The sequence below is a fragment of the Rhinoderma darwinii genome, chromosome 4, assembly GCF_050947455.1.
Source record: "Rhinoderma darwinii isolate aRhiDar2 chromosome 4, aRhiDar2.hap1, whole genome shotgun sequence".
Classification (NCBI taxonomy): domain Eukaryota; kingdom Metazoa; phylum Chordata; class Amphibia; order Anura; family Rhinodermatidae; genus Rhinoderma; species Rhinoderma darwinii.
The window spans coordinates 251064252-251079802 of record NC_134690.1 but is presented as its reverse complement, the minus strand read 5'-3'; the positions used below and the strand labels follow the sequence as shown (position 1 = coordinate 251079802).

Genomic DNA, 15551 nt, shown 5'->3' with positions numbered 1-15551 from the left:
CTCCAATAAGTCAGGAAATAAAAAAATATGCAGTTGTGCCCGAGGGGAACATTTCTTCTGTTTGAAGAGGCGATTTATCAAGGACCTAAAATTAGGGAACCAGGAAAGGGAGGGCCCAAACATGTCCGCTGGAAGCGACGGTGCCCGTATTACACCAGGACAACACTTTCCTAGCAAAATTCCCCAAACTACAAAGGCGCGGAGTGTGGACCAAAGGGGGATAATAAAGGACGCCATTTATCAGTGCGACACCGGCCTGTGCGGAAAGGATCGATCACAGCGTAACACATCTATGGATTATTTTATTGTTTTTTTTTACCCCATTATACCACCTGACTATGCCCCTGATATACTCCGCCCGGCTTACATATGCCCTACATTATAAACGGAAACACCAGTAAGACTCCAAACAAAACTACTACCAAGCAAAATCCACGCTCCAAAAGCCAAATGGCGTTTCCTCCCATCTGAACCCTACAGCGTGCCCAAACAGCAGTTTCCTTCCACATATATGGCACCGTCATACCCGGGAGAACCCTTTTAGCAATTTTTGGGGTGTGTGTCTCCAGTGGCATAAGCTGGGCACGACATATTTGCCACTGAATGGCATATCTAGGGAAAAATATAAATTTTTAATTTGCACCATCCACAGCGCATTCATTTATGGAAAAGATCTGTGGGGTGAAAATGCTCACTACACCCCTTAATAAATGCCTTGAGGGGTGCAGTTTCCATAATGGGGTCACTTCCCAGGGGTTTATTTTTATTATTTCACATCTGAGCCTCTGCAGTTGTGAACCAATACTTTGTAAATCGCCAAATTAGGCCTCAATTTTACATGGTACCCTTTCACTCCTGAGCCTGGTCGACTGTCCAGGCAAGAGATTAGGGCCACAAGTAGGGTGTTTCTAAAACCAGGAAACCCAGCATAATAATTAGAGAGCTGTCTTGTTATGGTGGCACAAGCTGGGCACCACATATTGTCCACATATCTGTGGAAAAAATCCCATTTTCACTCTGCAACATCGAGTTCACACTAATTTCTACAAAACACCTGCAGGGTTAACATGCTCACTACACCCGTAGGTAAAAGCATTGAGGGGTGTAGTTTCCAAAATGGGGTCACTTCTGGGGGGGTTTCCACTGTTTTGGGCCCACAGGCGCCCAGAAACCAATCCAGAAACATCTGCACTCCAAATGGCGGTCCTTCCCTTCTGAGCCCTGCCGTGTGCCCAAACAGCAGTTTATGACCACATATGGGGTATTGCCGTACTCGGTAGAAATTGCTTTACAAATGTTGGGTTCTTTTTTTCCTTTATTTGTTGCGAAAATGAAAAAATTTGCGCTAAAGCTACGTCTTATTGAAGAAAAAGGATTGTTTTTATTTTCACTGCCCAATTCTAATAAATTCTATGAAACATCTGTGGGGTCAAAATGCTCACTACGCCCCTAGATGAATTCCTCAAGAGGTGTAGTTTCCTAAATGGTGTCACTTTTTGGGCGTTTTCATTGTTTTTTCCCCTCAGGGGCTTTGCAAATGTGACATGGCCGCCGCAAACCATTCCTGCTCAATGTGATCTCCAAAAGCCAAATAGCGCTCTTTCCCTTCTAAGCCAAGCCGTGTCTCCAAACAGCCGTTTATTACCACATGTGGGGCATTGTTTTACTCGGGAGAAATTGCTTTACAAATTTTGTGGTGCTTTTTCTCCTTCAGTCCTTGTGGAAATGAGTAAAAATAAGCTAAACCTACATTTTCTTTGAAAAAATGTTGATTTTTATTTTCAGGGCCTACTTCCAATAATTTCTGCAAAAAACCTGTGGGGTCAAAGAGCTCACTATACCCCTAAATAATTTCCTCAATGGGTGTAGTCTCCAAAATGGGGTCACTTGTGGGGGGTTTCCACTGTTTTGTCTCCTCAGGGACTTCGTAAATGTGACCTGGCCTCCGCAAACCATTCCTGCTAAACTTGAGCTCCAAAAGCCAAATAGCGCTCTTTCCCTTCTCAGCCCTGCCGTGTCTCCAAACAACCGTTTATTACCACATATGGGGCATTGTTTTACTCGGGAGAGATTGGTTTACAAATTTTACGGTGCTTTTTCTCCTTCAGTCCTTGTGGAAATGAGAAAAAATTAGCTAAACCTACATTTTCTTTGAAGAAATGTTGATTTTAATTTTCACGACCTACTTCCAATAATTTCTGTAAAAAAGCTGTGCGGTCAAAATGCTCACTGTACCCCTAGATAATTTCCTTGAGGTGTGTAGTTTCCCAGATGGGGTCACTTTTGGGGGATTTTGACTGTTTTAGCACCGCAAGAGCCCTTCAAACCGGACATGGTGCCTAAAATTTATTCTAACAAAAATAAGGCCCCAAAATCCACTAGGTGCTCCTTTGCTTCTGAGGCCGGTGCTTCATTCCAGTAGCACGCTACGGCCACATGTGGGATATTTCCTAAAACTGCAGAAACTGGGCAACAAATATTGAGTTGCATTTCTCTGGTAAAACCTTCTGTGTTATAAAAAAAAAATTGTACTAAAAATTTATTTCTGCAAAAAAATATGAAATTTGTAAAATTCACCTCTACATTGCTTTAATTCCTGTGACATGTGTAAAGGGTTAAGACATTTTCTAAATGCTGTTTTGAATACTTTGAGGGGTGAAGTTTTTAAAATGGGGTGACTTTTTGGGGGTTTCTAATATATAAGGCCCTCAAAGCCACTTCACAACTGAACTGGCCCCTGTAAAAATGGCCTTTTGAAATTTTCTTGAAAATGTGAGAAATTGCTGCTAAAGTTCTAAGCCTTGTGAGGTCATAGAAAAATAAAAGGATGTTCAAAAAACGATGCCAATCTAAAGTAGACATATGGGGGATGTTAATTAGAAACAATTTTGGGTGGTATAACTGCCTGTCTTACAAGCAGATACATTTAAATTGAGAAAAATGCTAATTTTTGCAATTTTTCGCTAAATTTTGGTGTTTTTCACAATTAAATACTGAACATATCGAGCAAATTTTGCCAGTAACATAAAGTCCAATGTGTCACGAGAAAACAATCTCAGAATCGCTTGGATAGGTGAAAGCATTCCGGAGTTATTACCACATAAAGTGACACATGTCAGATTTGAAAAATGAGGCTCTGTCAGGAAGGTCAAAAGTGGCTAAAGAGGGAAGGGGTTAAGGGAGAATCGCCTATACGGCAAGCTGTAGAAGTGTGTTTGAGAAGAATTCTATACCCTTCCTGGGCTACATCATCTCAGATCAAGGCCTCAAGATGGATCCTGAGAAGGGGACATCCGTTCTGGAATGGACAAGTTCTCAACGCTTGAGGTCCATTCAGCATTTTTTGGGGATTCGACCAACTTCTATCGGCAGCTTATTCCAAACTTCTCTTCATTGACAGCTCCCATCTCTACCGTCACCAAAAAAGATATGAAACCCAAGGTGTGGACTCCAGAGACAGAATCTGCATTTAATAGTCTTAAGAATGCTTTCACGTCAGCCTCAATCCTCCATCATCCGGATGTATCTCGACAGTTTTCGTTGGAGGTGGACGCCTCCTCTGTTGGTGCAGGTGCACTTCTGTTCCAGACAGGTTCCAAAAGGGAGGGCAGTGGTATGTGGCTATTATTCTAGACTTTTTTTCTCCCGCAGAGCGCAATTACTCTATTGGGGATCGGGAGTTAATGGCCATTAAATTGGCTCTGGAGTGGAGACATCTACTAGAGGGTGCAGCTCACCCCATCCGGATATATACCAACCACAAGAACCTGACCTATCTCCAGTCGGCCCAATGGCTAAACCCCCGTCAAGCCAGGTGGTCGCTGTTCTTCGCACGGTTTTCAGTTTGTGCTTCACTACCGTCCTGCTGACAAAAACGTGAGGGCCGATGCCTTGTCCAGGTCATTCGAGACAGAGGACACCGTGAAGACTCCACAAAGCATCATTGATCCGTCCTGTATGATTTCTGTAAATCTTCTGCAAGTTAGACATCCCTCTGGGGGGGGGACTTTTGTGCACCTGGCAGACAGGAGGATAATCCTTCGCTGTGGGGCACAGCTTCAAACTCACTGGGCACGCTGGCGCTTGTAAAACCAGAGATCTGATTGCCCTTCATTTGTGGTGGCCCACACTGCCCAAAGATATTGGGGACTTTGTCTCATCCAGCACTGTGTGCGCTGCCAACAACATTGCTCACTCCAAGCCTGCTGGTCTGCTCCAACCTAGCCTGTGACCCGTTCTCGAAAATGGCTCATTTTGTTCGACTGACTGGCCTACCTTCTGCTTCTCAACTGGCTAACCTCTTCATCTGACACATCTTCCGCTTGCATGGCTTGCCTCTTCATATCTTGTCTGATCAAGGGGGTTCAGTTTACCTCGAAATTCTGGAGAGCCCTCTGTAACCTCCTAGATGTGAAGTTGGACTTTTCCACAGCCTACCATCCCCAGTCCAAAGGTCAAGTCGAGAGAATTAACCAAATCATTGAGAATTATCTACGACACTTCAACTCCATGCAGCATGATGACTTGGTACAGCTTCTTCCTTGTGCCAAGTTCTCATACAACCACACAAGTGGGTCCACTGCTTCTACACCGTTCTTCATGGTCTATGTCCAACATCCACAAATTTCTCTTCCTGTTTCAGCTATGTCCCAGTTACCCGCAGCGGACTCTACATTCAGGGACTTTCTACAGATCTGGCAGCAAACCTGGTCCTCTATTCTGCTGGCAGTCGAGCGCATGAAGTGAAAGGTGGATACTAAAAAGAGAGCCACCTCAGTATTCTCCGGGTACCAAAGTCTGGCTGTCCTCAAGCAATATCCGTCTAAAGGTACCTTCGTACAAGTTTGCTCCCAGGTTCCTCGGTCCCTTTGAGATCCTACAGCAAATCAACCCAGTCTCCTACAAGCTCTGTCTGCCTCCTACCCTCAGAATCCCCAACTCTTCTCATGTGTCCCCCCTAAAGCCTGTGGTCCTCAACCACTACACAAAAATGCCTAACTCTGCAGTTGCTCCCAGCGGTTCTTCCGACATATTTAATGTTAAAGAGATCCTGGACTTCAAAAAAGTAGGAGGAAGAACTTCTTATTTGGTGGATTGGAAGGAGTTTGGTCCAGAGGAGAGGTCCTGGGAGTCAGAAGAGAACCTCAATGCCACTGCCCTCATTAAGTAGCCCCGAGAAGAGGATACTGTAGCGTCCATGGTCTCAGAACGTCGGGATTACTCACCCCCGGCGGCCGCAGCCATGGATCTGTGAGCGCTGGCACGCATCTCCTCCCCAGGAGACGCCAGCGCTCAATTCCGCTGTGTCCCCTTAGGGTGTGCACAAATGCTTAAAAGGGCCAGTGCACATGGGAATCAAATTAATTAGTCCATGATCACCCTGGACTATGAGAAGGGCCCTGCCCCTTTGCTCATTACCTGGCGTTGTTGTGTTTTCCTATGTTAGTCTTGCAAATGGTCCCTTAGCGTTATCCTGTTCCCGTGCTGTGCTACCTGTACCCTATATCCCATGCTATTTGTTCCTGTGCCTTAAACTTGTTGGAGTCGTGTTGTGCCTCTGGTTTCGCCTGCTGTGTAACACCACGTCTGGTGTCTGCTGTCAAGGTCCCATCTGTGCCTAGCCGTTGCTACTGTCTGAACCACTACAGGTACCCTTGTGTTTGGACTATTTATATATTGACTTAGTACTCTGTTGGCCAGCTGCTATCCCGCTACGGCGGTACAGCCCAGTGGGTCCACATACCCACAGATCGTGACACATAGCCTATCATACACTGAAGACACACTGGGAAAACAGAAGATGGGAAGAACAACTGCGCATGCACGGATACCCCAATGGACACAGATGGTGGATGTGTTTAATAGCAACAAGAGATAAAGTACCATTCACCACAATGTGGCAAGGGGATGACTGTTGGAGGCAATTTCTGTGAATGATCATTTTCTTCAATTATAAATCAAATAGATTACCCCATGCAAGTTATAATTTTCTTCAATTGTTTACAAAAAAAAAAAAAAAGTGCACTGTATGAAAATGGCCTTAGACTGGTGTCTCAAACTAACTATGGTAGATCAGCCATGTAAGGGCATAAGCAACAAAGCAGGCTGATAACATATTAGTACAATGTGTCAAACATGGTATAAAGAATAAATCAAAAAGGTACACAGGGACAACCAAACCATATAAAATTTATTTAATAGTTCAGTATCCCATTTAAAAGAAATATAAATAATACATTATAATTTAAAGGACAATTTATAATATAGATAACAAATACAATTTCCCTTACTGGTTTAACTATTTAACTTTTAACGGAATTAACAAATTATTGCCTTTCATTATGCAATACTGACTGCTCTTCATAGTCGAAAGTTTGAAAAGCAACCAAAGTTCAATATGTAATAACAAAAGTCAAATGAGGCCCCACAAATGTCCAGTCCATGCTGAACTTGGCATAGTAAGGTATAGCAAATCAAAAACAAACTGCTGTTGAAAGCTTATCTCCCTTTCTAACTAATGACAGGACATTGAAAAACAAAAATGTGGCATATTCCATCACCTGCAATATATACGGAAGACTACAGTGACTCACAGAGGCACCATACAGACAGAAAGGGGCTTCACAGGGTGCATGCATGCAGCTTTGCCATGACCCTATATGTGATGGAACGTTGGATAATGTTAATAGTCATCTTTCCTCCAAGAGAAAGTCATCCCCCCTGGCTGCTATCCCAGACTATCTGCGATGTAGGGGTCCCCGGCCAGAGAGAGTGTCGTAAGTGCTCTCGCCGGGAATTCTGGCCCCTGGGAAGCTCCTGACCTCACGGACCATATATGGAGAGTGGTATCAGGAGCTTTGCGAGTTATCTCCGATTTAGGCCGTTAGCGCAGTGTGAAACAGCTGACACCCACTGCGTAAGAAGCAGGCTCAGCTCTTAAAGAGGCTCTGTCACCAGATTTTGCAACCCCTATCTGCTATTGCAGCAGATAGGCGCTGCAATGTAGATTACAGTAACGTTTTTATTTTTAAAAAACGAGCATTTTTGGCCAAGTTATGACCATTTTTGTAGTTATGCAAATGAGGTTTGCAAAAGTCCAAGTGGGTGTGTTTAAAAGTAAAAGTCCAAGTGGGTGTGTATTATGTGCGTACATCGGGGCGTTTTTAATACTTTCACTAGCTGGGCATTCTGATGAGAAGTATCATCCTCTTCTCTTCAGAACGCCCAGCTTCTGACAGTGCAGATCTGTGACGTCACTCACAGGTCCTGCATCGTGACGGCCACATCGGCACCAGAGGCTACAGTTGATTCTGCAGCAGCATCAGCGTTTGCAGGTAAGTCGATCTTACCTGCAAACGCTGATGCTGCTGCAGAATCAACTGTAGCCTCTGGTGCCGATGTGGCCGTCACGATGCAGGACCTGTGAGTGACGTCACAGATCTGCACTGTCAGAAGCTGGGCGTTCTGAAGAGAAGAGGATGATACTTCTTATCAGAATGCCCAGCTAGTGAAAGTATTAAAAACGCCCCGATGTACGCACATAATACACACCCACTTGGACTTTTACTTTTAAACACACCCACTTGGACTTTTGCAAGCCTCATTTGCATAACTACAAAAATGGTCATAACTTGGCCAAAAATGCTCGTTTTTTAAAAATAAAAACGTTACTGTAATCTACATTGCAGCGCCTATCTGCTGCAATAGCAGATAGGGGTTGCAAAATCTGGTGACAGAGCCTCTTTAAGCTTACTTTATAGTCCACCCCTCAAGCTAGGACATATATTTATGTCCATTTGCAGGAAGAGGTTAAAAGGTATTGGCTGCTTGGGACTCCCCCCTCTAATACCCCTATGCAAACTGAAGCTCCCGATCTGGAGGACTCAGCATGATTATGTATCACATGGGTGTCCAATAATTTAATTGTGTGCCATCTAATACTTCATTTCTCCAGAAGACACTTTCCCCAGAGACAGCAGCTAATTGTTAGGGGATTCACCTGCCAGACCTATTCAGTTGAGTGGCGTGGTTCCGCCAGTAGAAAAGGGATGGTCTAGATGAGATAACCCATTTAAAAAAAAAAAAAAAAATATTTAACAAGCACTAGATTATATATTTAATGAAACTTTCATCGTTGAATTTTACTGTACACATGTAATTTCTATTGATACATTAGTATATTCCGTTCGCTTAGAGATCTGCTCTCGCTAGTCATTCATTATTTTTGCATAATGGAAATATCAAACTTTTCATGGATCACAGACCTCATAATGGAAGGTTCAAGGATGTGTAAAAACAGCTTGTTTATCTAAATAGTCTAGACTCTTGACTGAGGGAAATTTATATGAAACTACTGCCAAAATAGCTAAACACCAACATAATATTTTTTTTAAATGACAAAAATAAGTGCCGATATAATGTTCCTTGGTTATAAGATATTCTACCTACTCAATATCTACTATTCTCATGATGCAAGTAAAATAGAGGTACAGTAAGGGTATGTTCACACGGCTTAGCAAACTACGTCTGAAATTACGGAGCTGTTTTCTAGCGAAGTACTCACGTTTTTTGTGGCGTCTTTTACAAACTTTATTGGAGCGGTTTTTCAATGGAGTCAATGAAAAACGGCTCCACAATTGTCCCAAGTAGTGACATGCACTTCTTTGATGCGGGTGTCTTTTTACGCGCAGTCTATTGACAGTGACACGTAAAATTACACCTCGTGGGAACAGAATATCGTAAAACAATGGGCAGATGTTTGTAGGCGTAATTGAGCCGTTTTTTCAGGCGTAAAACGCCCAAATTACGTCTGAAAACAGTGCGTGTGAACATACTCTAAGTCTTCCCTTTTTAACTTTCCTTCCTTTTGGTATGCACTGCTGTGTTTGGCTCAAAATCTGCATTTAAAAACATATGTATAAACTGAGTCTAGGGCCTTATTCACACGGACGTGTCCGATTTGCGCGCGCAAAAGATCCATGTGTCATCAGCATATGGTTCGCGGCTGCGGCATCATCACGACACTCTGGATTTATGTTTACAAACAGAAAAGCACGTGGTGGTTTTCTGTTTTCATTCATTGTTTTTACTACTGTTGCGCGAATCACGCGCGGCACCCAGAAGTGCTTCTGTGTGCCGAGCGTGATTTGCACGCACCTATTGACTTCAATTTTTTGGGGGTGTTGACAGTGTTTTAGCACTTCACAACATCTGTAATGGTTGTATGGTGTCAGTAAACCAGCTTTGGAAAATTCGCTCTAAAAAGCTAGTTTGCGCACCCTTCATTCTAAGCTCCACTTTGTGCCCAGCGCGTAAGAAACGCGCACACATTTAGTATTGCTGAAGTCGACAGAAGTTGCCAAATATGTATTCAGGTGTGTTTACCCAATGGCATGCACAAGATGTAAAAAAATAAAAAATTAATCTAAAATCACATATTCACATTTATTTTTTTTTACAATTTATTTCCCTTTTACGTTTTTTAAAAAGTAAAATATATCTAATATTTTTTTTACTAAATATGGAAGCTCACCATGTTCTGAAAAAAAACTAGACTGAATACATGTAGGTTGGAAGAGTAATAGAAGAACAATTTGCTTTTAAATTGGCACATTGTATCGTCCATGGCCGCGGACCGCCGGCCCGCATCTCCTCCCCAGGAGACGCCAGCGCTCACTTCCGCTCCGTTGTGTCCCGTAGGGTGCGCGTGCACGGCCTTAAAGAGGCTCTGTCACCAGATTATAAATGCCCTATCTCCTACATAATCTGATCAGCGCTGTAATGTAGATAGCAGTGGTTTTTATTTTGAAAAACGATCATTTTTGAGCAATTTTAGATTTATGCTAATTATTTTCTTAATGACCAACTGGGCGTGTTTTTACTTTTGACCAAGTAGGCGTTGTACAGAGGAGTGTATGACGCTGACCAATCATACACTTCTCATTGTTCCAGCCCAGATTTTTTCACTATCACACTGTGCTGGGCTGAAACAATGAGAAGTGTATGACACGGATTGGTCAAAAGTAAACAAGCCCAGTTGGTCATTAAGAAAATAATTTGCATAAATCTAAAATTGCTCATAACTTGCTAAAAAATGATCGTTCAAAATAAAAACAACGGTTATCTACATTACAGCGCCGATCAGAATATTGTGATGCTGAAGTATACAAGTATTAGCTGGTAGATTAATATGCTAAATACCCAGTAAACAAAATTACAAGTCCAAACTCTTTCCTTTTGGAAAGAGAGAAAATAAAGCTGCAGCAACATTCTTTATGGCTAGAGGTCAAGACAGTTCTGGTCTAGTATTCAAGACAAGTTTACAGGGGTCTTCTGGATTATACAGAGAGGCCTCTATGGGTTAGAATATAAAAATAAACAACCCCCTGGTCTTCGATCCTTACATTTTCCAAGTGTTTGGGATGACACAGCGTTCATATAGAGATCATAGAAGCTTGTTTATGGGTATGTTCACATGTGGCAGATTTATTGCAGAAATTTCTGTGACTGTCCCATACACGCTTAATCTTTGTAATATTGCTTTTTTTTTTTTGGTTCGCCATATGCCCTTATGTTGTTACGAATGGTCTGTGCATGAGATGTGAACAACCACTGTGTAATTCAACACCTAATAAGATAAGGAGTGGAAAGTCTGACCCATGAATTGAAAGGCAACACATTTTATTTTATTTTTTTCAAACGTCTTTTTTTTTTAGCATCAAAGAACTGCACCAGAAAAACCTATGTTAGGACCAGTATTGGGAGTTGTGACTAGAGGTACATAATACAGTCATGTACAGATTCTGTGTACTGCTACATAATTTATTCATCACAAGTAAGGTGCCTACGGAATATATTGTATCCTCTCCTAGGCAGATTTCCATCCCTGAGAAAATGTCTGTATTTGAGATCCATCCAATACAGCCCGATTAAGATGTATGAAATGGATTTCTGTCATGTGGACACACGCGAATATGGCTATGAGTATGAGCCCCAAAATGGGACTTTAATAAATTCCTGCTCAGTTAGGCTCTATTCACACAAATTTATGGGCTACATCTAAAGGATACATTTCATAAGCAAAATGTATCCTGTGACATACTTATGCCCAGTTCACACAGTTTTTTTGCAGGCAGAAAAATCTGCCTCAAAATTCCCAAAGGAATTTTGAGGCCGATTTTGACCGGTCTACACTTCCTTTGCCGCGTTTTTTGCCATTGAGCGCCATGGGCAAAAAAACAATTTCTCTGCCTCCCATTGATTACAATGGGAGGTCAGAGACGGAACAGCGGGAAGAAAGAGCATGTCACTTTTTTTTTTCCTGTGTGTGTTTTTTTTCCGCGTCAAAAAAGTGTGAACCTAATAAGTGTATTCCAAAATAGTGACCTGTTGGCATATAGTGAAAAGCTAGTCTACCACACTATTCGACATAAAGATGTATGTAATTGAATTGGCATACAGTTTCAAACTAATACCTCAACTCTACGCCACAAATATGGTGTAAATAGGGCTTTATACTAAACATCAAATGCTGCTGTGGTAAAAAATAAAAAAAATGACATATATATATATATCAGGCTGTGGTAAAAATTTGCAATCTTTCTAAAAAGTCTGGATTTCTTTAAAATCCCAAAAACTAAAGGGTTAACATCTTGTCCCATCCATTGGTTTCCTGCAGATCAGCATGAAGTCAGAAAGACATTTTGCACATGTTCTTAGATTATGCTCATATTTTGAAACATCACCCACATTCTTGTACTGTTCTCGTCATATGTAAAACTTTGGCGCAACTACAAAGTTCTGCGGCATGGCATCAGATCATCTAAACTGGCACAACATCTGACCATTGCGAATGATTAACATGGCCTATTCTTACCCTCTCCTCCAGTTTATACCAAAGATAAAAAAGTAACAATGGGAAACAGCTCAGTATTCTTACCAGGGAGAGAACTTTCCACTTGCTGGATTTCTTTTTCTTTTTGGTCTGAGCAGCGCTCACCGGCTCTTCTGCCATATCCAGTGAATTCAGCATAGGCTCAGCCTGCATCTCCCTGCCTGTGCCTCCATTCTTTGCCTCACTATCCATGCTTTACTAAGTGATCACAATACCCGGCTGCAGCAGCTATACACACTTTGCCTGAAGCTGAGCCAGTGGGGTGGCTCGCCCCGCCTGCTTCCTGGATAATGTTATACACATGGAAAAAAAAAAATGCTTCCAACAAATACCGGTCATATTTGCTGTGTAGATGATGAGGCTTCCTATGTAAACACATCTATAGCAATATATATATATATATATATAATCCTAAATAAATGTAAAAAAAATATGTGTGTGTGTGTATATATATATATATATATATATATATATATATATATATATATATATATATATATATATATATATACATATATATGTAAAAAGGATTATTTTTTTTATCAAATAAATTTGAAAAAAATAGTGCTTGAATATATAATTTATCCATCTGATAATTAAAATTGTGTACACTATCCCCCTTTCATCAATAGACATAGCATCTATAGTACTATGTACTACTGCATGGAAATGTCCATAAGAAGGATTGTTATTTTTTCACATGAGTGGACCCTCCGCGTTACGTTACATGCTTCTGCCACCTTGGGCTCTATGTGGTTGCATTTTCTCCATTTCCATTTTTTTTTTTTTTTTAGTACATGAAGCTATTGTATCAATGGTTTTGCAATAAATATTTTTTACTGTTTTACACAAGTCACAATTTGAAAGAAAATTCTTGACGGTAAATGTGTAATCTGACTTGCAATCTGATGCATCACGACGTGTAATCAAACTGGCAATCTGTGCATCGTACTTTCAGATGTTTCTGGTCACTGAGGGTTTGTTCACACGCTTAGCAAAAAACGTCTGAAAATACGGAGCTGTTTTCAAACGTTTTTTAAGCCACTCGCTTAAAAACGGCCGCATAAAAAACGGCCCATCGGAACAGAACGCCGTTTTTCCAATTGAAATCAATGGGCAGATGTTTGGAGGCGTTCTGCTTCCAATTTTTCGGTTGTTTTTCGGGCTTTTACGGCCTGAAAAACGTCCGAAAACACTGTGTGAACATACCCTTACAAGTTAGCCCCCCCATGGCCTCAGAACAATCTGAATTCAGTAGATCTGCAGTTGTTGATATTTGTGAAACCAAGCACAATTTTTCCTATCTCCAATTTTGGTGAGCCCAGACATATAGGCCCACATTTATTGATCTCTTGATGCCAGTTTTTAGCATAAATTGTGCAATTTTTTTGAGGTTTTTCTCATTTGAAAATTGAGAAGAAAAGCAAGTGTAGTCTTAGGCCTTATGCACACTTCAGTTTTTTCCTTCAGGGTGCTATCCGTTTTTGTCACTGATAGCACCCTGAACCCATTCATTTCAATGGGGCCATGCACACTTCAGTTTTTTTGACGGTCCGTTGCTCCTTTCCGATCCAAAGTAGAACATGTCCTACTTTGGTCCGGGATTCCGTGACCGTGAGGCCCATGCAAGTCAATGGGGCCGTCAAAAAAACTGAAGGCACACGGAAGGCATCCGTGTGCCATCCGTGTGTGACGGAGCCGTTGCTTAGCAACCGCCGGGCGGGCAGAAAAACATTAGAAAAATATTACACTAATCGGCAGCCACTTGTCTCTATCAATCACTAATAGAGAAAAGAAGCTGCTTATTAAAAATAAAATAAAAAGCATTTCATACGTACCCGGTCGTTGTCTTGGTGACGAGTCCCTCTTCTTCCTCCAGTCCGACCTTCAATTGTGACGCGGCAGCCTGTGATTGGCTGCAGAGGCCGCGGCAGCCTGTGATTGGCTGCCGAGGCTGCAGCGGCGACATGGATTGAACGTCATCGCTGGAGGCCGGACAGGAGGAATGTAAGTATGAACTTATTTTTTTTACATTTTTTTTATTACATTAAAATTTTATTTTCCGCGCGCCGAGCATGGTACTGTCACCCTGGACAGTACCATGCTCGGCGCACGGAAACGGAAACACGGAGTGCACATGGAAACCACACGGCCGCTAAAACGGGTTCACAGACACGTCAAAAGCGGCCGTGAAAACGGTGACGTAAGTGTGCACGAGGCCTTACAGGAGACAGTTTACGCCACATTTATCATAAAAGGAAAAATCTAGGCACAAACATATATATATACAGCTGCTCAAAGCAGGCTTAAAACCTTTTTCAGACAGGCAGATGTTTCCAACTGCACTATTTATTAAAAGGTGTGCACATTTTAATAAATTAGGCACATTCTTTGCCATCTCCCCATCTAAATAGACTACTGCAAAAAAAAGCATTAATAATAACTGTGCACTATACTGTAGTTTCCTGTTCTTAGTTGATAGGAGTCAAATGTAATTTGGTCTTCTTCTGCACCTCAAGGTTAAGGGTATGTTCACATGGAGTGTTTTCAGGCGTATTTCGGGGCATTTACGCCTCGAAAAATGCCTGAATAAATGGAAGCAGAACGCCAATTGATTTCAATGGAAAATTTGGCGTTCTGTTCCAACGGGGCATTTTTTTACACCTCGTTTTACAAAAACGGCACTTAAATAGACGCCCGCTAAAAAGAAGTGCATGTCACTTCTTGGGACATTTTTTGAGCCGTTTTTCATTGACTCTATAGGAAAACAGCTCCAAAAACGGCCGTAAAAAACGCAGCGAAAATCGCTAGCGGCCTAAAAAAACATCTGAAAATCAGGAGCTATTTTCCCTTGAGAACAGTTCCGTATTTTCAGACATTTTTTGCTAAGTGTGTGAACATACCCAAACAGTGCTGTGCATTTAGTGATGTTATTTGGTATTGAATTGTTGTAAACAAAAAGTTAGGGTATGTGCACACGACCAATTTTCAGGCGTAATGGAGGCGTTTTACGCCTTGAATTACGCCTGAAAAGACAGCTCTAATACGTCGGCAAACATCTGCCCATTGCAATGGGTCTTACGATGTTCTGTGCAGACGAGCTGTCATTTTACGCGTCGCTGTCAAAAGACGGCACGTAAAATTACGGCCGCATCAAAGAAGTGCAGGACACTTCTTGGGACGTAATTGGAGCCGTTTTTCATTGACTCCAATGAAGAACAGCTTTAATTACGTCCATAAAAGTTGCCGGGAAAAACGCGACTACATGCAAAAACGTCTGAAATTCAGGAGCTGTTTTCTGCTGGAAACAGCTCCGTAATTTCAGACGTATTTGGCGTTGTCGTGTGAACATACCCTAAGGGCGTTTTGCGATGCGTCAATTACGGCCGTAATTTGGAGCTCTTCTTCATTGAAGTCAATGCAAAACGGCTCAAATTACGTCCCAAGAAGTGTCCTGCACTTCTTTGACGACTATGTTATTTTACGCGCCGTCTTTTGACAGCGACGCGTAAAATTACAGGTCGTCGGCACAGTACGTCGGCAAACCCTTTGAAATGAATGGGCAGATGTTTACCGACGTATTTGAGCCGTGTTTTCAGGCGTAAATCGAGGCATAAAACGCCTCGTTTACGCCTGAAAATAGGTCGTGTGAACCCAG

General features: G+C 41.9%; 1 protein-coding gene across 1 annotated transcript in view; it reads right to left on the bottom strand.

Moving 5' to 3' along the window:
- ENPP1 (ectonucleotide pyrophosphatase/phosphodiesterase 1) overlaps nt 1-12119 on the bottom strand; it is a 117775-nt gene extending 105656 nt beyond the window's left edge. Inside the window, exon 1 of the mRNA XM_075862389.1 lies at nt 11939-12119. Coding sequence (XP_075718504.1) covers nt 11939-12085 — 147 coding nt within the window. The 5' untranslated portion in view covers nt 12086-12119. The remainder of the gene's footprint in view (nt 1-11938) is intronic.
- Nucleotides 12120-15551: the final 3432 nt, after the last annotated feature.